The sequence below is a fragment of the Muntiacus reevesi genome, chromosome 11 (genome assembly GCF_963930625.1).
Source record: "Muntiacus reevesi chromosome 11, mMunRee1.1, whole genome shotgun sequence".
NCBI lineage: Eukaryota > Metazoa > Chordata > Mammalia > Artiodactyla > Cervidae > Muntiacus > Muntiacus reevesi.
In genome coordinates this window covers 81,860,519-81,885,537 of record NC_089259.1, presented here as the reverse complement: position 1 = coordinate 81,885,537, position 25,019 = coordinate 81,860,519, and the positions used below count along the sequence as shown (strand labels likewise).

Sequence of the window (25,019 nt, the reverse complement as noted above, 5' to 3'; positions counted from 1 at the left end):
CCGGGCCGTGACCCTGACCGCGCCGTCAGCTCCGTCCTCTGGGGGCGGACGTCCTGGGAACTCTGTCCCCCCACCAGCCTGGCTGCTCCCCAAACACCTGCCTCCTCCAGCAGGATGGAGGGAAGGGCGAGGCCACCTGCTCCTGCCTCGCGACGCTGAAGGGCCCACGGGATCCAGGGAGAGGCGTCTGCCCTCCACCAAGCCCCACCCAGCGTCTGCCCGGACTTCCAGGGGTGAGAGCCTTCGGCCCCCGGACGGCAGCCTTTCCTTTCCACTTCCTTCCCCCAGACTTGTTCTCATTCTTCATGTGTGCTAAATCACTTCAGTCATATCTGAGTCTGTGACCCCACAGACCACAGCCCGCCAGGCTCCTCTGTCCACGGGATTCTCCAGGCAAGAACACTGGAGTGGGTTGCCATGCCCTCCTCCAGGGGGTCTTCCCGACCCGGGGATGGACCCTGCATCTCATGTCTCCTGCATTGGCAGGTGGGTTCTTTACCCCAAGTGCCACCTGGGAAGCCCTTCTCCAAGACTTTGTTTTCTAACTTATCTTCAAATATTCCCAAACTCGATTTTAAAGATAAATGTGATATTTTCCAGCATCAAAAGTTCACACCAGAATTTTAAAATTAAAAAAAAATTCAAAAGAAACGATAAAGGTACACACATGCAGAAAAAAAAATCGCAGACAATAAAGTGACATGTTTATAACATAAGAAAAATAGTCAGTTTAATAATTACAGCAACAGAGCGTGAGTAGTCAAGACCAGGCCACCGGGGTGCGGGGGGGTTGGCGTCCGTGGAGGACCCCACGGCTGTGAACGGGGCCTGCGCATCCTACGGGAGCCCGCAGGAGTCCCTGATGGGGGGTCAACCTGCCGCAGAGCAGGCCTCCCGGCCGCGGATAGCTCCGGTACGTCCCCTCCCACCCGGGCGAGGACGTCGCTCATCTCCTCGTCCGTGGAAGGTGGGGCAGAGGCGACTCCAGCAGGCAGACAGGAGCCCGAGCCCCTCGAGAGTCCCCCGGAGACACGGGGGCAGTCCACCGACAGCAGGGCAGGTCTGCAGGAAGAACCGCTCAGGTGCATCGTCTCTGCCCCCGAGAAAGTTTAGTGAAAACCCTGGGACCCGGGAAGGACGCGTCACACAAGCATGTCGATGGCCGCCCCTGGGGCGGAGCGGCGGTGAGAAGACAGGATGTGCGCCCCCTCGACGCGCAAGTCAACAGTTAAGGCAGGCTCCGCGGGCGCCCCGTTGGGGTGTGGGCGGCAAGGCCGCCCGCCACAAAGTGCTGGAGAGTCAGGCGATGACGAGTTCCTGAGTTAGAACTTGCTCAAGACAGCAAGCTTCAGTGCACGGATTGGATTGTTTCCCACTGCGAAGCCTCACGCGTCACCAAAGGGCCTGCTGCGAAAACAGGGCTCACCAGACACTGCGAGGCCATCGTTTCCAGCCCCCCCAGCAACGAAGAAAACAAAACGCTGAGCACAGGGAGCCGGCAGCTCCTGTCACAAGGTCAGGCATCCTCACGGTCGTCAAGGCCGGGACACCCCCGGAGCGCGGGAGGCTGAGGGCGCCCAGACCGGCTGCTCCAGCTCAGGGGCGTCCGGCCGATGCAGACAAGAGCGCAGGCCACAGTCGCGTCTGAGGCCACGCGGGCATTTCCGAGATGCCCCTGATTCAGGGGCTGGGGTCTGGGCTTTCAAAGACATGACGCTTGTCCTCTACGAGCTCATCTCACTTTACAAACGCCCTCTCCAGAACAGCGGGGCGCAGGGGCAGGTCCCGTGAGCCAGGGGGACCCCAGGCGCCCTCCTCCGGGCCCTGGCCATCTGGACTTGGGGTGCGGCGGGGGGCCGGGTCTTGACCCCCACTCCTTGGGGAGTCTCAGGCGTGTTCTATTGCTTGATTCGTGCAGACACTGCCTTCTCAGCGAGCACGGAAGGCCTGCCCGCGCCCGCAGGACGGCAGGGTTTGGAGCCAGAGCAGCCTCAGGCAGAGAGCCCGCCTGCGCCCGGCAGCACGTCCTCACGGGCTGCAGTGACGTGCAATAAATAACACACTCTATTTACAGGCTTCAGGGAGCTCACGCCTTCGGGGAGGATGGGACGGTGCACCTGGCCAAGTTCCCAGGCCAGCCCCAGCCAGGCACCCTCCGCCACGCACGTGCTCACACAAGGCGGGCGTGCGCACACCCGTCATGGGGCCCGCTGGCAGCAGACGCGGCTCCCGGGTTCAGCCCGAGAGCTGCACGTGGCCTGCGACTCCGCCCGACCAGGAGACTGGGGGGTGGGGCCGGGGAGACGGGCCCCTGCAGGTCTAAGCAGGTGAGCCGCAGGCAGACACGCGGGAGGTGTTTCTGGAGCGCGGCGGTAGAGCAGGCACCCCCAGAAACAGCTGTGGGTCTGCAGCCTCCGGCCCCCACAAGCGGTGAGCACACACCCCAGGGCGCGGCAGCACGGAGGTGAGCGTGAGGGGGACTGCAGCCCAGCAGTCAGCCCAGATAGAATCTCCGCCGTGTGCGTCCAGAACGGGGCATTTACAGGGAACGTACATGTAACATTGACACGTATTCACTCGGAGCCCGCGAGTCCAGACGCCATCACCGCACTTACTGCGGAACGAGGTACTGGGTGTCGGGGGGCACGCGGTCTGGGCTCGGCCTGGAGCTCACGGCCGCCCGGCTGCAGTCTCCACGCACAGCCCCGCCGGCAGCCTGAGCGTCAGGGGCGGGGGTCGTGGGGCTCCGGCTCAGGCTCAGTCTCGGAAGCGGTCTTGACAGAGCACCAGGACGCCCCTCAGAGGTTCGTCTCATCCCAAGCAGGGTCGTTCATGTTCTTGAGCACCTTCCTCACCAGCTTCTCCAGGTCTTTGCGGGCTCTCTGCTCCTCCTCCAGAGACTTCTTCATCTTCTTGTTGTCCTGTGGGAGAAGCAGACCGCAGGGGTTAACCGCCATTGGCACCAAAAGGGCCCCCTCCCCGAGGAGACGGGGCCGCACTGAAGGGGCCCGCCCTGCACGGCGGCCAGGGGCGCGGCTGACGGGACCCCCGAGGGTCTCAGACACAGGGCGGCTCCTGGCGCCGGGACAACCCACAGACGAGCAGGCCCGGCACGCCACTTACGACTGTGAACCAGAGAATCTACAAAACACAGCGTGAGAGTGACCGAGAGGAACGGGCCAGGGCTCACGTCCCTCCTGCTCTCCCACACCTGCGACAGTCTCCACAGCGCTAAGAATGGGCACGGAGACGGGGAGTCAGGGGCCCGGGACCCCCCACCGTGGTCGATGCCAGCGCGGCCCCTGGACGGGCAGAGCGGCAGTGAGTCAGGGGCTCCGTCACCCCCCACCGCGGTCGATGCCAGCATGGCAGTGAGTCAGGGGCCCGTGACCCCCCACCGCGGTCGATGCCAGCGCGGCCCCTGGACGGGCAGAGCAGCAGGTGGCCGGCCGGGGGCAGCTGTGGGTGCGTGGCCGGTCCCCTGCCGTCCGTCCAGCGCAGGCCAGCCGCGAGCTGCGTCTCACACACGGAAGCCACTGACACAAAGGATGCAGCTCACAATTCTGCTCGGCGAGGCAGCCCAGTCTAACTGGCTTTTTGATGGGTCTTCTCAAGAACCAGGACCACACGCTACACCGGAGTGACAGAGAACAGTCCCTGTTGGCACCTAATGAGACGTCTGACCAGAAGCAACTTCAGGTGTTTTCACAATTGTTCTGGGAAAATCTGAGATGTCTGATGACACCCAGACAGGGCAGTGGAGAGAACACTTGCAAGTCGCCTTAAAGACGCACTTACTGTCTCACACTCACAGACCCACTGCTGATCTGCTGTTGATCCAGACCCCGAGCGAAGGCTCCTATTCTGGCCTCATGGTGCTCGTGGACAGCTGGCTTCAGGCCTAACACCATGGTTTCCTCATCGGCCCCATTCAAACGATTACAGACAGGTGACAACTCACCTGTCGTAACTCCTGGACTTCATCTTTTAGCGCATACACGGTGTCGACGAGACTCCTAGACAGAGAGGGGGGCACCCTGAACGAGGATCGCGAGCACCCCACTTCATCCCACGCCCGCTGCCCGCCCTGCCTGCCCCGCCCCGGCCCGTGCCCACCCGCCCCACGCACCCAGGCCCAGCTCCGGGAAGGCCCGATTCCATGCACGGGGTGTGGACCTCAGCCAGGAAGCCCTCCCCGCCACAGACACTTAAAAACACTGAAACACGGCTTACTTTTCTTCTATCACTGTCTGACCGTTACTTTTAGTCTCTTCAACTATAATTTTCTCTTCTTCTGGAAGCAAAACTTGCGGAGCAGATTCTTTGCGTGAACCTGTCATCATTAAAAGAAAAAAAAGAAACCCACAGGTAAATACCACGGCAGAACTAAAAGAAGTCGACTATACAAAACTACTTAATTATTAATATTAAATTCCAGGTGTTAATTCCAGTATGTTAAGAAATACATCCTCTAGGTAAAATGGGGATGGGTAACCTTTACCAACTTCCTCTCCCTCTGCAGACTGAAGCCAAGTCTTCTTCAAGCCCATAGCATGACAGGGGAAAGGAAATGCTAGCCTTTTTTTTTTTTTTTTTTTGGCAATTTATTGAGCTTCAGCTTATGAATCTGGATTATTGACTTTTTAAAGATTTTCAACACGCAGTAAGTTGAAGATTCTGACCATATTGACTTGGGTATTTTGGGAGGAAATAATCAAACTTCTGGGGGATATTCAAATCAACCAAATTTTGTGCCATTTTATTCCAGGAATCTTAGAACAGAACCATCAGATCACGCAGAAGATATATTCCAATATTTATCACGTCAGTGAACTGGTCCTTAAAACATTTAACTCCAGAGCAACAGCTAAAAGTGTTACAGCACATGGTTATGATAAAGTTTATTACTGACCCTCTTATGAAAATAGTTATCTACATTCCCTGGAATATAAACATTTTTCCAAAAGGAGGAACATGTTTACAATATTAGAGGAATATTTATGGCATTTAACCAAGACCCAGCACAAACGCTTACCCAGGACAGTGGCCAGAGAACCGTTACTGCAGATCAGGTCTTCAGAAATTAACAAGAACCAAATCTCATTTAAGGGTGCAAGGAAGAAAATCACCTTTTTAAAGAGTTACACAGCACTAACGCGTATCATTCCTAGTTTTGAAAAATGACATCAGATGCACATCTGAGGAGGGACGTGGCCCGCCGCAGAGCCCCTGCTAGTGGTTACTGCGATAAACGCAGCTTTTTCTCCGATACAATCCACACACTCTAACCACAGAGACGGCGCTTCGGCTCGCCCGACCTCGTCTTCTCTGCTTCACCCTTGGTTCACCTTCCCAAAGGTCCGTCACACTGGACGCGGGCCCCGGGCATCCTCACGTGGCAGGAGCATTTGGTACGACATACACTTTCAGGACGGGACTTAACGGTTCCACCAGCATCTCACTGCAAGCTCACCCTCCTCTGAACAGAACAGGGCTCGTGGTGGCTGTCGACGCTGCTGACGTGGGGCTCCCATGACGCTCCTGACGTGGGGACCGAGCGCCCCCTTCACTCCCAGGGACAGGGAGGAGGGTCTGGTTCACCGGGCCGGGTCCCCCTTCTGGCCGCCGTGCGGGCGCCTGCGAAGCCCCGCTCCAGCCCCGTCCCGCAGGCGGGAAGGCCGTGCTACACCCCAGCGTTGGGCCTGAGAGGGAGGAGGCCGCCCGGCCCGGAGAGGGACAGCGCCAGTGTCTGCACAGACGAGCTTCCTATAGCAGCCAAGGCACCGCGTCTATGTGTCCTAGGACGTAGGTGTTACGACCACGGGGACCGCTCAGAACCCTGCCACGGCCGGGAGGAGCTGCTATGCCAGAGCACGTCTATACGTGAACTTGTCAGCTGCTGTTCCACGGACGACCTTCCACTAGTGACTTGGTGCTCACACCGAGATGCGGGTCCTGGGGTGACAGCTCCAAGGCTGGAGGGTGCAGGGGGCAGGCAGCGCCCAGCTCGCACCCTGCCCCGCGTGGTGACCGACCTGCAGGCTTTTCAGACAGAAGGCGATGTCCTCCAAGCCCTGGGCCCGGGGAGGGACACGTCCTGAAAGGTTTCGCCCTGCCGATGGTGATGACCGGCTCCAGGGGCCATGTGCAGGGCCGCGGCCATGCCGTCTTCCGAGCCTTTCTCAGCACACGCTTCTGGGAGGTCTGGGCCACGTGGGGAAGCACCGCTTAGGGAGGAAACACGCGTGGGCAACACGACTGGGAGGCACAGGGGCCGCTAGGTTAAGAATCTGGAGGTCCAGGAAGCGCCCGGACTTCTGACACCAACACTAGCGTTGGCCATGTTCCTACTGGGAGGAGGGAGTGCGTGCTCTTTTCCCTGAAAACAGACAAGCATTCCTAAGGACTCTGCTGTGCGGACCACACGTCAGGGAGTGAAGGGCTCTCTTTCCCTGTAAGGAGAAGCATGCGGGTGACTCGGGACCCCGGCGCCCCCGGGGGTCCCCACTGTTACCTGCTCTGCCCTGGAAGCTAAGCTGGGTGCCACAGGCAGGCAAGGGCCACCAGGGTGGGCAGGTCATGCGCGGCTTGTAACACGACGTTTCTTCACCCCAACTAATAAGCTAATGAGACCACAGGCTGAATGTGTTTTTTCATGAAAGTGCTTTAGGAAGATTAAATTCTATGTTTATTTCTCCTCAGTTAATTTTGCATCTTCTAGATTCCTAGGCAACCTATTTACATTGCGCTTGCAGCAATGAATTCTTCAAATAATACACAGAACAGAATCGCGGTGGGAAGGGGCGGTGGTGTCCAGCCTGGGAGCAGGGGTGTGCAGGGACTGGGGCTGCAGGTCTTGGTAAACTCAGGCCTGACACCAAAGCTCAGAGCCTCAAGTCCATGTGCCGTAAAAAGAGAACAAGACCAACCGCCTCTGCAGAGCTGTTCTGGGTGTTAACTCAGAGGTCACTTTGATCAGTATCTTCTGCCAGATGAACTCGTAACTATACACCCCACGGTGAGACCCGATCCAAGAGCTGCACGTGCAAAAAGGACACCGTTCTCATCTCGGCAAATACGCTGAAAGCGGCGAGAGCAGAAGGCTACATGACGGACAGGAAGTGCCAACTGCTGGATTCCGGAACACGCCGACGTGAAAAATGCCACTGAGGATGTGCTGGTGAGCCAGGAGGCTTATCGGTGAAGACTCTTCATCGGCCTGCACAGAACTCCACAGGCTGCCTAGTTTCAGCGTACTTTTGTGAAACAACAAAAAAACCTGCAAGTCTTTTAGCAAAACAACAAAGGAATATTCTCCTGCCAGTTTTATAAGTCAGTCGACTATTTCTATAAGAACAAAGTTCTAGAAAGTAGGTAGATTTAACAAGCTCTCTCCAAGATCAGTTAAGTACTTTTAAAGGCATCACAGCAAATCTTCTCTGAATTAGTTAAGCTGGAAAAAGAATTCAATAGCAGAACCTCCAAAGACCGCTGTCACTTTGAAATCCTCTACTGAGAGGGGCCAAGACACAGTGTGTGTGTTCATGAGGCACCAGCACACAAAGGATCTGTGTCTCCCCAGCTCTGCTCAACACGAAGCTCCGTGTTTCCAGGAGACCACTGGGATTCTGCACCACGTCACTGTGGAAAACGCTGAGAGCTCCAGCCACTTCCTGGACGTTCACAGTGCTGAAGATTTCCAGCAAAAACACCCATTTAACCTGAATCCAGCACCTAAATCTGAGTGCTGAACACTTTCTCCATCATCAAGAGGAACATTTTGCAGCTTTCTTGCAAATGATCTGAGGAGTGCGAGCCAGCACACGACCCCGCACGTGTCTGTGAACACACACACAAGCGCTGCGCGGCTGTTGTCTTTCCTCAGGGCGAACCCAGCCCACGCCGGCTGACAAGCAGTGCGGCCAGCAGGGGTCGCTCTGCGCCCTCAGCTGGGGATGGAGCAGGCGCTGGGGACCCGTGGGGCTCAGTGTGGGAACACGGATAGGTGCAAGGAGACGGCCTCGACCCAGGGCGCTGTCACAGCTGGCAGGCCACCCCCTGGGGGCACCTCCGGCGGCCTGCAGCTCCCAACCCAGGGGATGCGCGGTGTGTGTGGGTCGGGGATGGGGGTTGGCCTGCCTGGAGACCCCGAAGACCATGTAGGTTCTTTCAGAAGGGAACGTCCGCTTCTCTGGCCAGCGGTGGAGCACCTTGACAGTACAATTCACATGACCTTAACTCACAGAAACTGAAGTAACTTTCAGCATGAGACAAAATGTTATCATTTTAAAAATTCTACTTAGTAAGATCTCTCCAGTAGGCCACTCTGTTATTTCTGGCTATTGTAGGATTTCAATTCATTTTTCTTAGGAAAAAACAAAACAAAAACACAGGCCCCTCTGCAGAGGAGGATGTACACCCGGTCGTCATCTGCACCCTGCCCTGGTCCCATACTTCCACAGGCACTTCTTTTCCTCCCATTCTGCTTTTTCGAGTCAGCTAGACATGCACCCTACAAATAAAAACTAAAACCTGAGACCTCAGGCTACGGAAAATAAACACTGAATGGCGGGCTTTTTTTCCATTTATGCACGCCCCGACTCCACCAAAAGAGGAAAGAGAGAGCTCTTCGTTCTGAAGACAAACCTCCCAATGAGTGAAAACTTCTTTAAAAAAAGAATTAGAGGGAAACAGATGAAATAATATGTGCAGAGTCGTCTTGCATCATCTAGAACGTATTTAACCTAAGAAAGTGCGGGCTTTGCCGTCGAGGCAGGTACAGGGTGCCCCACTGCCCCGCCGTCCTGCGGAAGACGCTAGCTCCCAACAGCCACATCACAGTCACCTGCAAATTCTGCTCCCCGACCCCAGCCCCCACCATGTAACAAATATTAAAAGCCAGAGGCTAGCAAATGCAAAATTTATTTCAACTGTATATAACAGATGTCTTTTTTGAATATAAAACAAACACTTCATTGCCATATGCAGCCACAAACAGGAATATGCATACTGTACAGTACAATGCGACATCCAGGTACACAGCCAACTGAGTCCAGAACGGCAGGTGCCACGGAAAATGGCTTTCCCGTTCACAGATTAAAAGCACAATACGCAGACTTTTTTCAAGGTCTTCACCACTATATACACATCCCTGTGTTTTGGCAGTTTTATGCAAAACACATAATATAGCTTATAGACTTGTGGCAAGTATCAATTCAATGGGAACACCATTTGAGCCATTGGCAAAGGGCCTGGAAATGGCTTAAACCTGCCCTGCAGCTCAGAATCTTCCCCGATCATTATAACACTAACTGTACACAGAGATATTACAGAATGGCAGAAACACAGGTACTATTTCAGCATGACTGAATTTCCGCAACAGTGGAAACACTGGCCACGACGCTCCTTCTCCTCGGCCCCATGAGAATGGCTTTCAAGCCAGTGGTACGAATACTTCCAACTAGGTCACAAGGGCAAGAGGTGCCAGACTTCAGAACAAACCCAGACAGACAGCCAGCCAGGTGGTCATTCTGTAGTGATCTTAGTTAGAATCAACAGAAAATCATTGTCAAAATGGCTTTAATTGGCACAAAGAGGAATCATGGGAAAACAGGAAAACTTTGGTGTTTGGAATATCAATGTCAGGACAACCCAGATGACATTTGGCGTTCAAGAGAAACCCAGGTGCACACAGCACATGGCCCAAAAACCCACATGCACCAACGCCCGGCCCAGCACACTCAGTCTCTGAGCATAGAGAAGACCCTGCACTGTGAGAACCTGAAAAGCTGTGACATCACCTGATGTGACATGACGTGAAACAGACGTTTCTGAATGCACTGCATGACATGAAGCATGTGAGCCTCACAGTGACCGTATTTCTCCCATAACCCCACGTGCTACTTGGCTGAATGTATATAAACCCCGCTCCCCAACGGGCGAACACTGGGCTCCGACTAACTCTAAAAGACTGTTCCTCAACTTTCTTATTTACACTAACTGATACAAAAATATGAACACTCCAGGTGGCATAAGTAACTCAGCCGACTCCTGGTTTCCTAACGAGCCCCTGCCTGGGGCGCTGGTCCTCCAGCACAGCACCTGCTGGGACCCCGGGAGGGCCGCGGGGACCAGCGCCGTGCACAGCGGGGCCAGCTCCCCGGGCATGGGGCGCGGCACACCGGCACACAGCCGCTCCGTGCAAACGAGGCCAGAACCCCGCACGCCTGGTGCTGGAGGAGGCGGGGCGCTGGGAGCACAGGGCCGGGCCACCCACACGGAGGGAAGACGCCGCCCCCGACTGTTAAGAATCTCGCTTTCTGAGGCCGGCTTCGTGGCATCCCTAACACACAGCTGAGTGTGAGGCGGATGGGCCCCGCCCTCCCCCCCAGAGTGGACTGTGTGGACTGGTGCCATGAGTGCGTGCCACGGGGCACAGTCAGTTCTTAGTGAAGCAGGAGCCAGTCTGAGGGAGGGCAGTGAGGAGCTCCCACAACAAGCCCCAGGGAAGTTGGGGGCACCCCCAGATCTGAGATGTTCTCATAAGCCTGTTACACGGCAACTTGGTAAACATTTGGGGACTTGCATCATCATGACGACCAAGAGTGAGGGTGATGTTCCACCGGGGCTGTGAAGGGAGTCTCCCTGCAGCTGAGAACAAGCACGTGTGCCCACGGGCAGCAGGCTCGGACCTGGGAGTCGGGGCGGCCAGGCTTCCTGGGTACGCACACAGCCTGACCTATGCCCTCGGAGGCCAGACTTCCGCCCTGCCCTGCAGGGGCACCGGCTTGCCAAGCGCCTTCTAAGGGAAACTCCTCCAGCTAACCGAAGTCTGGGGGGATGACATGCAGGTGTCTGGCCTGCGGGGAAGCGGGGCCCGGAGCCAGCCATCTGCAGGGTGTGGATGTGCCCCTCGCGCGCCGGCTCAGCCCGGAGCCCACCCCCGCCGCACTGACAGAGGCTCCTCCAGGGCAGCCAAGCACTCGGCCGTCCGGTCTGGACTCGGCTCTGGAGGCACGGTTCTTCTCATCTCTCCACCTACTGGACTGCCGCGTCCCGCACACACACAATTACGTCCCTGTGTGGAAGGCCAGAGTCTCCTCCACGTCGCTTAGGTCACTCAGATCACAGACCTGTGTGGTTTCAGTATAAAATACAAATGTGTTCATACAGCTGTATCTAAAAAGAAACAAGACAGTCGCTACGCTGAGAATAAAACACCTGACCGTGCCACGTGGAGCTGTGAGGCCACCACTGCCCGCGGGCAACGGACCCTCGGTGTGGCTGTGCGGACACCCACCGCCTTCAACAGTCAGTCGCTTGCGTGGACACTCCACGTGGCCAGTAAGCCCCACAAAGTACAATGGGAAACAGCAGGAACGCTCCCCAAGTTGTTAAAACATCACATAAGAGACAAGAAACCGAGAGAACATCTAAGAAAAGCAGGCTGCGGACAAGCATCGTTAAGGAAAGCTGAGAGGCGCGTTAGTTCTGGTGAGAGATATATGAGCAACAGCTCTTACGAGGTGTAGAACCCATCCTGTAACTATGGGCTGTCCATATACTGTCATAGTCAGAGTCTTCCGAGAAGTCTGAAGGCTCCACACGGGACAGGCTGCTGCGACGACCCAAGGAGTCTAGGCTTGACTGGTCGTCGTCAGCCAAGACGTGATTATGCATCAGGTCAGTGCCTTGCCACGCTAAGACGGGCGGGGGGCGGGGGGGAGGGGCAGGCAGGGGGGCAGGTGGAGGGGGGCAGGTGGGGGGGGCAGGCAGGGGGGGCAGGCGGAGGGGGCGAGCAGGAAGACGGCAGGAAGAGCCACAACCAAAACATGAAACAAACGCAAAAGGTGACGGGAAGAGAAGGGAAAGAGAAAAGAGTGTTAAAAAACGGCAGCAACGTTCATTTCTCCTTATCTACGGCTGCGTTTCATTTACTGACTTATTAATTAGCATGACCCTTACAACAAAACTAGATCTATGATTATTTAAATAAACCTATATATCACAATACCATTTCCAAACTGCTCCTTTTTAAGGTCACTGCTGTTAGGCCCTCACTTGCGAAATCTTTTATGAATTAAGACCACAATCACAAGAAAATTTTAAAGACATAGGACAAATAACCAATTCTGCTACACATTCAATTAACAAATAGTCTCATTTAGGACATTATTTGTAAAAGGAAACATTTATGAGGTTAATGTGGATATACTGAATGCAAAATACTTCCCAAGGATTTCTGACTTACTTCTTCAGCTACCTCTCTGCCAGACTAGAAGCCATCTTAATGATGGGGGTCTAAACTTACCTTGTCCAACTGTAACGACTGCAAGAACTTCCGACGGAGACGGGGTGACGCAGGCCCCGCCCCCGCTCCCCCACCCTGCAGAGCACGCAGGCCTCCAGCCCGGAGCACCCACCCACAGGAGCCAGGGGAGTGGGCACGCGGGGAGACACGTCTGACTACATGCATCAAGCCCCATGCTGACCCTCCCCGACGCGAGGGGAGCCGTGAACGGCGGCCCAGTGTCGGGGGAGGGCGGCAGGAGGCGGCGGGCATGGATGGGAGGGCAGCAGTCCACACTGCGGCCGTGTGGGTGATGCGGGCGTCCTGCACCCAGGTGCGCTGCGCACAGCTGAGCCTCGGGCGGGGACGCACACGCCGTAAGGACAGAGCCGGCCACCTGGCCCGTCTGCAGACTCCACAGCACACCACCCGGCCAGCGTGGGGGACACAACTCCTGCTGTTCCTGACCACCGTGCATCACGGCCAGTCCCAGGCCCCAGAGGGTGAGGCCGTAAGGTCAGTTAAAAACAAAACCACTGCGCTGGCCGATGCCCAGTGCTCTTCCCGCACAGCAGAAGTGGACACACAGGCAACGTGGCGAGACCTACACACTCCAGGCCCCAGCCCCCGGGGAAGACACGAGGCCCACACAAAAGCACAAAGCTCCCGTCACTAGGTCTGTTCACCTGAGATGGCCAAGCTCAAGTTTCACTTTATACAGCTGAAGCTGAGTAATTTTTTAAAAATCTCAAACTCAAAACCCAAAAACTACAGGCACATACGGCCTATTACCCAAAATGCAGTCTCAAATAGGAAACCGTCCTGTCCTCAGGGACGATGGTCTGCGCTCACAGCCTACAGCCCCGTCACCTGCAGGCTCTCGCCACGCGCACACCCTGCTCTTCCTCATCTGCTCTGAGTACCGGTCACGACAGACAGGCGTTCTCACCAGACGGGGTGCAGACCAGACGTCCCAGTGTCACGGGCGGGACGTGTAAAGTACGTCCGGAAAGAAGGTTCCGAATCATCTGCAGCTGTACCCGGAGGTAACTCTGTTGGCCCCAGCCTCACATCTGCAGTCACTTTGAGCAAAAGCTAAGTTAAAGCACGTGACTGTTCCTTTTCCCACCTTTTCTTTCCAGCATTTTAACAACAGACCTGACACCGACTGGAAGCACAACGTCACACTGCAGGTGGTACAGATGAGGTGACGAGCAATTCACCAAAGTCCAGATGGAGAAGGGAGCCCAAACACAACACCTAAGAAAAGCCAGTTTTCATGCCAGAATTGTCATCCAGTCTGAGGTGGGAGAGCTCAGCCCCGTTTCCTCCTGAACAGACCACATCCTGACTATACCCACCCTGCACTCCACTCTCAAATGCTCAGGAAGTTGGGGAAAAGAAAGAATCCACCTTTTTCCTGCTCACACGACAGACGAAGATTTTTTCATAGAGGACATTATAAGTAAGATGAAGGTACACCAAGAGGTACTGAAAGCTACCCAGTAAACTCACTGGTGTCTACAGCAAAAATTCTAAATGCAATCATTTAAGGGGCGGCGGGGGGGGGGGAGTTGCTATTTAAAAAACAACTCAACGCTAGGCTTGTGTTTTTGACAATAATTCTAAGAAACTCTTCCCTCAAAAAAATAAAAAAACCCCAAGCTGTAAGCAGCTTGACCAACTGAACTGAGAGCACGTTCCGGTGCCTTAACACAAGCCGTCCTCTCCAGGCCCCAGAGACTCCACACCCTGGCAGCGCCCTCCACTCCAAGGTCTCCCAGCGGGGCCGCGTCACTGACTGCTCAGACCCCTTCTCACGACTGAGGGATGAGGGCCAGGCCGCAGAAGCAGCCTCACTAGGGGTCGCGCCGAGAGCCTGCACGGGGCCCAGCGACCTCCTTCGGGGCGTGATTTTAGGCAGAAGGAACCAGCAGAGTGGCAGCGGGCTCCGGTGGCACTTACTTGAGTTGAGCGTCTGCCGCGTCTTGGCGCTGGTGCAATAAGCCTCAATGACCTTCAGGATCTGGGCATCCTCCTCCAGCGCAGCCGTGCCTGTGAGAGACACACAGCCGTCACCGCCCGAGCCACCAGCACAGCCTGGCCAGCCACTCACCAGCGGTGCTGACAACCGACGGCCCCCCCGGACTTCGTGCCAGATAAACATTTCCCGATATTCACAGAATAGTTATGTTCCAAAGGACGTTTACTTTTTCTATGTATTTTTTATCTACAACATATCTGGCAAAGAGCTAAAACCCAAATATATATACATATATATATACACACACATATGTCTGTGTGTATGTGTGCATATATATTTATACATATATATTGTCTTACTAATCCATAGGAGAAAGAGTATCCCCATCCTGAACATGAAAAAAGAAATAGAAACAATTCATAAGAGAACACAGAAAGAAAAATATTCATTGTCACCAAGAAAAGATCATAAGAGAACACAGAAAGAAAAACGTTGTCACCAAGAAGTGAAAATTAAAACTAGGGATGGTGTTTTCACATATCGCCTGAGAAAATCAGAAACCGTGATCCTCCGTGTGGATGCAGCTATCAGAAAGAACTTCCTGCACCCACACTGGGACAAAGCGAAGACAGGAACAGCCCCTGGAAAGATCATTTGACTCTATTTACCAAAGGCTTGAGAACAAGTGCTTCCCTGATCCACAGATTCCCACCAGAGAGTTAATCTGGGAAATTCACAGAGCATAGCCCAGAGCGTGCAGGCAGGGCTCCAGAGCTCGGCCTGAGCTGGGGCCCCTCCAGACAGGCCTCACCTGCACCCGGAGGCCACCTGGTGGAGCACGGAGCCTGTGGAGCAGCAGCGTCTGATGGTGCTGGTGCCAGGCAGCCCTCACACCCCACATGCTTCATACCGCTGTAGCATTAAATTCTGCTATTGTTCTAAATGTTTCTATATTTTCTAGGATATTAGATATATATTTTTAAAGCCTCAACTAATTTGTAAAAAATGGGAAGAATGGAGGACTGAGCCAGTTACAAGCTGTACCAAAAATGCTCAGACAGCATCTCATGATATTACGATAGACACAGGCAAGGCAGGCCAGGTGCTCCCTCCTAAGAGTCAGCGTCACACGGAGGGCTTAGGAGCCATCGAGAAACTTACATGTCACCAGCTGGACCAGTCGTTTAATAGGTTTCTGTGAGAACAATGTTTAACTCCCTGCAGGATCCGCTGGGAGTCAGCATCCACAGGGGGGAATGCTCACGGGGCACTGAGGGGGCTGCGCTGCCCAGCTCTGACGTCCTCCAGAGCGGACCCGAGGCTGGGCCCTTGCTCCCCTCTGCGGTTCTGGAAAGCCCCGCCTTAGCATCCCAAAGCCCCGCCTCCATTCTCGAGGCCCCGGCTCCCCACCAAGGCCTCGCCCCCACCCCGGAGAGCTACGTGTGTCCTCTCAGGCGCTCACTTTTTCTCAGTGCGAACTCCTCGTCTGAGGGCTTCCGCTCTGGCTTGCGCTTGGGGAGCAGCTTCTTCATGGTCTTGGGACTCTTGCTCAGGTCCTGGGGAAGGAGAGGCAAAGGCTGGCAGACCCTGGATCCGGTGGGCGGGCACGGCCGCGGCGGAGAGGGAAGCCAGGAACACTCCAGCACCCGGGAAGCCAGGAACACTCCAGCACCCGCCCCACACACGCTGACCGCGCTCTGCCCGCTGCGGAGCACTGACATCCTCAGGCAGAGGCTCTGACGGCCCTCCTCCACCTGGACCCCACCGGGCCGGGACCACCGGGACCCCGCCCAAGAAGGCGCAGCGGCCAGTGGTGCAGGGCGGAGGGCAGCTGGCCGACGCCTGCTCAGGGAGCCATGTGCGCAGCCACTCTGGGGCAGACCCCCTGCTGCAGCCAAGCAGAAAGACAGGAGGAAACTATTTCTAAAAGAAAGGTGAGGGAAAATAGTTCCTTTAGGAACGTATTCTAAGCCTCAAGGGGGAAGAAAATGTAAAAGAATCAGCCCATAGGCAGGACACTGGTGCCCCCTCTGCTGGCAGACAAAGCCCCAGAGTCCGTCCCTTCGTCCACAACACATCTGGATCCTCCGAAGGGGAAGGAGAGGAACAGCATGCACAAGCGATGCGGCCGGCAACGTTTTGACTGTCAAGCACATACTGAACACCAATGTCAGAAAGGGTAACTTCTGCATCACTGACATACACCACTGGTGAACCTCAAGAGGCCACTCCGAGGCTGAGAACGGGAGAGTCGGGCTATGGGAGGGATCAGGCTGAAAAGCACCCAGAGACCAGAGCTTGCGTTCCAAAGGTATCTCTCCAAAATCTGTGAAAGTGGAAACTTTCAAAGCGCTTGAAAATGCCGCAGAAATCATCAGTCCCCAAAGAAGTGAATGCAGCGCGTGTCCCGAGGCAAGGGGGCGGAGGGGAAGCCAGGGCAGAGTGCCCCCTCGGGGGTGCTCAGTGCTGGCCTTGCTCTGGGACCACTTGCTCCATGACCAGGCGGTCTGTGTGCTCAGCACGCTGGACATGTTCACGGCCACACCCTCCAAGCCTTCCTCTCTCCTCTACCCTACTCCCCCCTCTCCTGTCATGAACCTGCAGCAGGGCTTGACTGCCCCCTGAACACTGAGCTAGGCAATGAGGGCGCCAAAATGCCCCTCCGACCCGGCAGAGCGCCACCAGGAAGATACGTGTCCTAAGAACCAACGTTCACTAACGAAGCCCGTAAAGGATTAACTATAATTTATGTTGTACTCTTCTGTGTACCTTAAAATTTCTCCAGCAAGGACGGAGGCAGGGTCTGCCCCAGGTCCTTCGGCAAATGTGGCCTCGTGGAGATGCAAACCCACGCAAAGGTGCTTCACCAGGCTGACACAGGCCCCGCCCACCAAGCGCATAGTCCCACCCACCATGCTCAGAGCCACACCCACATCCCCACCCACCACGCCCACCGCACAAGCCACACCCCCACATTCATGGCCGCATCCCCACCAGACACAGTAACTGACCCCGGCTCACACTCAAGCTCACGCGTGTGATCACCACACTTGTCCCTTCGGCCACCGGCTTCCTCAAAGTGCAAACACTGCTCAGAACCGGCCCCTCTCCCTCTGTGATGGGCACAGAGGGGACCGCCGCTGGGGTCCCCCCAGGACTCCGGGGCCCTGGAGCGCAGGAAGGGGTGACATGGGAGTGAAGGCAGAGCCTTCCGCTCTGAAGCAGCTCATCGGGCCCACGTCACAGACGCACACCCACTACGGCTCACCTCCTTGTAGCAGAGGGCAGCCGAGGGCCGCAGCGGGGGTGCGGGTCGCAGGCAGCTCAGGCTCCAGGGCTTGGGGGTCTTCGGAGGCTCCAAGGGCCCCCAGTTGATGGTGGTGTGTGGAGTGCCGTGGTGCGAGGGGTGGGGCAACGTGTGGTAGGCGGGCGTCAGCGGCGCGGGCTTGCTGTCTGCGTGCTTGCTGGACGGGGTGATGGAGTGGGAGGGGAGCTGCCGGGGACAGGGAGAGAGCAGAGCTCGTTCACCGCCAGAGGATCCGGGGCCAGTCCAGCCCCCTCCCAGCATCAGCGCCCACTTGCTAGCGTGCATCCTGAACCTCCAGACGCTCGGGTTACTGGCTGCCAGGCCGAGCATCCCCCACACCCTGCGTGGGGCCGCTGAGCTCAGGGCAGGAAGCAGCAGGCTGCTGGGTCCAGATAGGAAATCCATCGACCGCCTTTAACTGCCATGCAGCCCCATTTGCAAAGAGAGCATTTCATTTAATACAGATATCAGGATTTTATAAAAGAATGGGCATTCCCTGCACTGGGAATGTCACCGGGGGAGGGTAATTATTACCTCCCCAGTGACAGTAGGAGTTGATCCACTTTTGTTTTAAAAAAAAGTTTTCCTGGGACACAGTCAGGCCCGTTCATGTCAATGGTTGCTTTTATATTATAAAAGCAAAATACAACTGTAACAGAGACCATATTGCCTAAAAACCAAAAAAAATATTTACTGTCTTTTTATAGAAAAATTTTACCAATCCTTTGGGTAAAACATTTTCTCAGAAAAATCAGCTTTAATCAAGACAAAGTTATATAAATCTAATTTCTCAGAAGGATCTTATTAATGGGGTTTATACTCCTAGAATCCCAAAAAGTATTACATCACACTGACAAATAAAAAAATGTTAAACAAAATAAGTAACAATTCAAAATTAGCCGGTGACCTCAAATTAACCCAAAACAATATGGTATGCTTAACAGGAGAAAAAGTTGAGTTGTTCTGTGAGCTGGAAACCAAGAGTACGGTCATTATTCGGAAGAAATGAGTAACATTTGAAACACAGGCTTAAAGGGGGGCCTGGGCTAGAGCTGAGGCCGGGGCTCGAGGACAGAAGCAGTGGACTCTGCGGTGAGCACACCGCAGCCCTGGGACCAGAGGCCAGGGTCCCAGCACAGGGCACGGAGCTACCTGAGGTGGGACTTCACAGAGGTGAGTTTCAGGCTGCTACCACGTGAGTGAGAAGGCACTCCCTTCTGATGCGCACACCTGTGCCCTTGGGATAAACTCAGTCCCATGAAAGCTAAGCATCTCTAGTATACGTTTACAATATGAAAAAGTTGTCATGGCAGAACCATTCAAAATGATAGCTGAAGCAGATGAATGGTTTTTACCCCCAGACTGCTGAGAAATGGAGGAAGAAGCTGCACCCGTGACCAGTACACTATGCCATGGCACCATCCCTGAGAAAACCCTTCAAGTCCAAGGACAGCAACCACAGGTGTGAACCACGCGGCAGAAGTCCCACGAGAGACCCTCACAAGCCGGCCACGCCGTGCGGTCCGAGGTCACCGTGAGGAGGGCACCTCGTTCGTCAGAGCTCGCAGGGAAAGACGACAGGTGTTCAGGTGACTTGATACCAGTACCTTAAGCAGGCAACACCAGTAAAGGCTAGCTTTAAGCACTGACACTTTGGTACTGATGTATTTTGCAATGTTTTAAGGATCTAAAAACTTGCAGAGCTGCTGAGCTTTTCTAAAAACAGAAAATTCAGGTTTCTTAAAATGATGAGTCAAAAATTACACTTTAATGCCTTCAGCATGAATCTGGTCCTTTTTGTCATCATAAGTTTGGTTTTCCTTTTTGTTTTTGATGAAACATAATAAATACAATTAAAATGCTCAGAAAAGCCTTCTATGGACCAGTGGTTCTCAGGGTTTTGATTGAAACCTCCAAGGTTAGTGTTCACAGCCCACCCTGGGCAAGACAGCTACCTAACCGGGTGGCATGAACTGTGTGCGTCCACGTGTGTGAATTCTTCAGAGGCAGCACAAGCGGGCCTGGCTTACAAGTGGGCTCCCTGTGACGCGATCACGGTCCACGGGGGATGAGGACACGTCTGCAGAGAGACCCAAGGCCCGGGCCCTGCTCTCCTAACCTGGGGTCTGCAGCTGGGGGGCGGGATGGGGGCCCTTACAGTGTGGGACGGCACGGAGTGGGGCTTCACGGTGGGGTTCCCCGCCGACGTGACCTTCGTCTGCTTCTGCAGGTGGTCCACCCACTCATGGAGGTCCTGCTGGTTGTTGCAGGACACCAAGATCCGCTCGATCATGCTCCCTGGAAGAGACAGACGCAGGCTGGGGGGGGGGAGGGGGCAGGGGCGGGAAGGCGGCAGAGCGCGCACACACGCGCGCGCACACGCACACGCGCACCCCGAGGAGGCCCACAGCACCTCCACGCAGCCCTCAGGGGGTCAGCGCGGCCGCTGCCTCGGCGCCCGGACAGACAGCACCCACACAGTCTGTGCCTATCACCTGATATTTCAAACGCGTTTCTATGATTTTCACTGTCCTCAAGCTTTGTGATTGTCATTCCTGTCGTTGGTAGCTTTCCCTAAAACAGAATCCCCCCCACAAAAAGAAACAATTAGTGCTTTTCTAGTAAAGAAGGTCCAGTTACTAAAGTAAATATTAAATGATTTTAGAATAGGCAGAGGAACTATCTTCGTAAAGCAAAAAATCTCATTTGTACCAAAAGCATGTATGATACAAAAACCTCTACCGTGAATAAGAAATCGTAATACTATAACCAAGAAATGAGCCAGCAAAAAGGTACAGGCCTGCAAACCAGAACAAAAACATTTCATCTGATGAGTTATTCTAATATAAAAAGCAAGACACAAAACATCACACACTATGATTAAAAAAACAACAACTAGGGTCCACGGTGGCTATTTTAAATGATGTTGTTTGCAGAAAGGAAGCACAGATATGCCTTAGAGGAACAGAGGAAGTTCCACGTCTGAAGGCAAAATACAGGAAGCTGGAGCCAGAGGAGCCGTGTGAGGGCGGTGCCTGCTCGTCCGTCACCACAGCCCACCACAGCCGGGCCGGGCGCTGCACAAAACGCAGAGCGCGCACCAGCCCGCCCGCTCTAGACCGAGGCGAGCAGGGAGCGGAGCCTCAGCTGAGACACCAGAGCTGCGGAGGCCGGGCAGTGCTCAGGGAACGCCTCTCGGGGTCAGGGCCAGAGGCCCCTGAGCGCAGGGCTCCGAGCAGGGGGGCAGCAGTGAGGCTGCCGGGCACGGGGCCCCTGACACCCGGGCAGAGGCCGGGGGGCCGAGGGCACCCCATGGGGCCCGGCCATCTCCGCATCCCCTACAGGCCTCATCCAGTCCACAGGTGCCAGGGCCCGTGCTCAGGAGCCTGTCCCGCAGCCGGGCGGTGGGATGGCGGGCAGGTGGGACGGCCGCCGGGCGGGCACTTGTGGTCAGGTATGGACACTGCAGACGCCCTGCCGAGGGGCCGACGGCGCCGGGGTGACCAAGAGCTTGGAGCAGCCAGACAGGAAACAGCTGCGTGGCCCCGACTAGCCTGCAGCAGCAGCCACAGAGGGCAGGACGAGCTCGCTGCGGCTGGATGTGGAGCAAAGCCAGAAGTGAACACTCACATGCGTGCACTGGGGGTCACAGCACTCGGGAGACAAGCCCCCTGGACAGCGCACCCAGGGGGAAACGGCCGTGCGGCAGCATGCTGACGCCGGCATCCTGGGGCCTGAGGCCGCCCTGGACACCACCGCAGCCCCACAGGTCACCGCAGGGCCCTGGGCCTGGGGTGGGGGGAACTTCGAAGCCAGGGGATGCAGCTAGAAGGGACCGTGGTTGCTTAAAGTGGCGGCAACTGGCTTGGGGAGCCAAGCAGGTACTCCGTCAGCCAGGCGTTGGCTCAACCACAGGCTTACAAATCAGGAGGCGGTCCTTTCCCAGGCTGGCCCGTGCCTATCTGCTTTCTCACGCCTGAAGTGCTCCTTTCAGATAAGTGTGTGATGCCAACTCCTCTCTGGGCTGCAAAGCTTTCCACCAGGTACAAGCCAGCCATGAACGCTCTGGACTCAGGACCCACCAGAGCACTTGTTGGGGACAAAAACAGCGTGCCATGTGTGCAGAAATGCAACTCAAGAGCAAACCCAGGGTGACTTCTGTGGGAATGGCTCCTGGCGACCAGTCAGGCCTCAAAAACTTGATGGAAGGGCCGCGGCTTCAATAACCACACAAGACAAGAGCAGTCAACTTTGCAGAAGCCCCACTGGACACAGAGAGAACGTGAGGCACCTAATGGGCTCCCCTGGGGGCTCAGACGGTAGGGAAGCCGCCTGCACTGCGGGAGACCGGGGCTCCATCCCTGGGTTGGGGAGGTCGCTGGAGGAGGGCGTGGCAACACCACACTTTAAACTAACATACAGAAACAGAGGAACTCTGCCCGTGCACTTTCTTCTTAAATCAGTCTCATATCCTCTCGAAGAAAATCAGAAAAACGATTAGCAATAAAAAAGCTAAATACACCCCGGCGTGTGCCGCTGACTGCTGACCCCAGTGGGGGCCCACAGACCACCTCAGCTGCACGTCCCCACCCCCAGCCGGCCTGCGGCGCGGCCACCTGCCCGGGCGGCAGGAAAGCGGCAGAGCGACCGGCAGGTGAGCAGCTGGCCCGCATCAGGCAGTCTGTGTCCTCGGGCTCAGCTGTGCAAATGCCGGTCCCTTCTCTTTTTGCTCTGGATTAACACAAAGATCCTAACTGGCACAGTCACAGCCAAACACACAGACAGGAGTGTCTGTGCCGATGTGAATGTAACACTTTAGGCACAACAGGATACACAGCACACGAACAGATACACAGTATTTAATACAAAAACTCAAGTGAGCCTTAAAACAGTTCTCATGTCCACAATAAACAAACACAAACTGAAAATGTGTTTTACCTGATATATAAAACCACTCATCCTAGGACTGGCAGACAACATTAGCAAAATATTTGGAAAGAGTAGAAGATATCTCTCATTCTTTTCCTAATGTAAAAGAACAAATTCAAATAAGTGTATTAAAAACACACATTTTACAATGGTGAGAACAAATGTTTACATTAGGCCTTATGAAATAGGATATCACACTTCATGCTTAGGTGTTTCTTTCTACCAAATTTAAATTAAATGGGAACAAAATCATGACAAATTCGTAAGACTCACAAGTAGCCCATGGAACATCTTTTTTAAAAATTTGAGTTTAGGTCTGCCATTAACTCATTAGGCAGGAGTTAGAAAAACAAATTTTTTTCTGTGGTTGAGAGATAATGAAGCAAAGAACTTGTGAACTTTTAGTGGCAGTGGAGACCACGTGCAACCTTCAGGCTGAAGGCAGGGAGGATAAAGCAGGGAGACACCTCTGGCCCACTGACAGATCCTGGCACTACCCTAGAGCCGAACACATCCACTGTTGCCATCCCCCAATGAGCTCTGCCCAATTTACATGAAAGGCCGACGAGCACTGTTTATATATTAAATCTCTTTTGCTACAATCAGTAAGAGAAGCCCCAGAAAGACCCTAAGTGAAGCACAAGGATGCCCAAGAATCTAAAAGAAGACTCAAGAGAAACACCGCCCACAGCAGGGAAGGAACTCGGGGAGGCGGTGTCCCCAGCAGGGGAAGACAGCCAGGCGCAGGGGCCTTGGAGCGAGGCTCCCCCAGTGAAACGCCGGGAACACTGAAGGCAGTACCTCGCTGCCGGCACACTGGATCAGGACCTGGGACATGTAGACGACGCTGCCCAGGGTCTTGATGTCATCGCCCTCCCAGTTGCGGATGGCCTCCGTCAGGATCTGCAGCTCCAGCTCCCTCCTCTTCCGCACCTCCTGACACTGAGCCTGGGGGAACAGGGGGCGTCAGGGAGACGGGCTCCCAGACCGACCGGGCTCTCCTGCTCCGGCCCCGGCCTCCTCTTCAGACAGACCGGCCTGTGAGCAACGCGCTTACTTCACGAGGACGGAATCAAGTCAAGAGAGACCCACAACAACCAACAGCTCTAGAATGAGAAACACTAGTTTTGAAAAATACAGCAAATCCTGTCGTTTTTAGAAGAAGTGTGGACTGGACGAGAAAAACATTCTCTGATTTTACTAGTGAGTGCCAGAAAAGACCTGGAAGAGGGAAAAAAGGCTGAGTTCCACTTGTGCTATAAATAAAACACGTATTCCAGAAACAGTCATTAAGACAGCTTGACAGCAGATAAGAAGGCAGCCCAGCCCTCCATTTCATACGTCACTAGAGACACTGGGATGAGGCTAAAAACATGTTCTAAACCATTTACATGTACGACAGCATTATGCGGTACCGTGTAAACGTGAAAACACTGATCCTTCCATTGCTCTGGTGTCCACAGTGCCATAAAGCGTGAAAGTTTACCAGCCGTGGAATAACTGTTATTTATTTTTTATTTCTCGAGAATAAATCCAAATTATAGTTCACAGCTTAGTTCCTGCATTCACTTGCTATAATAATGCCTGATGGAAAAACACCATAACACACTCTATCACTTACTGAAAGGTTTTTGAAGGCGGTCATGGATTTCTGAATATCTTGTCTGTCTGGGTGATAATCCTTTGAATAAAAGAAACACACTGTGAGCTTTCATAATGAAAAGTTTGTTCTTCGAAAGGCTCTCTCTGGAGACTGGCGTGCGCCTCCCCTGCAGTCTCAGCCTGCAGTCTGTCCCTCGGTCTCCGCACTGAAGGGCCCCTGCTCAGTCTCTGCGGGGGTCACGGAGCGGTGCACAGTCTTCTGGACTCTGCGCTGGAGGAGGAGGCCGGCCCACAGCCTCGCCACCCCCACCCGCCCCGATGCTCGGGCACCAGAGGGCAGAGGGGAGCAGCAGACTGCCTATCCTCTGGGGAAGGGCTCACCACACCCTACCCAAGCCAGCGGCCTGAACCCCAGCTCCCGCCAGGCCCAAGCCTGTGTTCTGAAAGTGAGGTAAGCACACGTCGTTCGCCAATTCTCCTCCTATCACCTCTCCATAACTTACACACTTAACACTGTATGCACACGCTCCCCATGTGACCCCTCAACACCATGGCGTTTCCCAGGTACTGGAGATATCCCCGCCAGCAGTGGTTGGAACGGACGCTGCTCTACACAGCTGGGATATGGGAAAACAACTTCAGAACCAACGAAGTCCCCATGACACTCTCCTGAGTCACAGGCCGGTGGGGAAGCCCTCTCCGGGTGTGGCTCCTCACTGCTGCTCCTGGCGTGGCCAGCGGGGCAGACGTACCTCCATGTGCCTCTCCAGCTCCTTGAGCAGCGCGGGGTACTTGTCCAGGCGCATGAACGGCTTGCTGAGGCCGGTGGTCAGCACGAGAATCCCTGGGCTGCTGGCGCCCTTCAGCTCCATGAACTCTCCCAGCTCCTCACTGAGCATGCGCGGAGA

The 25,019-nt window shown here is 54.9% G+C and overlaps 1 protein-coding gene across 3 annotated transcripts in view; it reads right to left on the bottom strand.

Annotated features, from left to right (window-relative positions):
• Positions 1-691: 691 nt before the first annotated feature.
• The window catches only part of ARHGEF7 (Rho guanine nucleotide exchange factor 7), a 106,293-nt gene continuing 81,965 nt past the window's right edge, over positions 692-25,019 (bottom strand). For 2 of the 3 annotated variants that reach the window (XM_065902204.1, XM_065902205.1), the window contains 12 exons: positions 24,864-25,002; positions 24,131-24,190; positions 23,311-23,457; positions 22,519-22,605; positions 20,076-20,154; positions 19,739-19,878; positions 17,542-17,766; positions 15,736-15,829; positions 14,255-14,344; positions 4,234-4,333; positions 3,962-4,016; positions 692-2,921 (listed from right to left, as the gene is read on the bottom strand). In XM_065902204.1, the coding sequence (XP_065758276.1) occupies positions 2,799-2,921; positions 3,962-4,016; positions 4,234-4,333; positions 14,255-14,344; positions 15,736-15,829; positions 17,542-17,766; positions 19,739-19,878; positions 20,076-20,154; positions 22,519-22,605; positions 23,311-23,457; positions 24,131-24,190; positions 24,864-25,002 (1,339 nt within the window). In that variant the 3' untranslated portion in view covers positions 692-2,798. The remainder of the gene's footprint in view (positions 2,922-3,961; positions 4,017-4,233; positions 4,334-14,254; positions 14,345-15,735; positions 15,830-17,541; positions 17,767-19,738; positions 19,879-20,075; positions 20,155-22,518; positions 22,606-23,310; positions 23,458-24,130; positions 24,191-24,863; positions 25,003-25,019) is intronic. The other variant, XM_065902206.1, reaches the window with a different exon arrangement.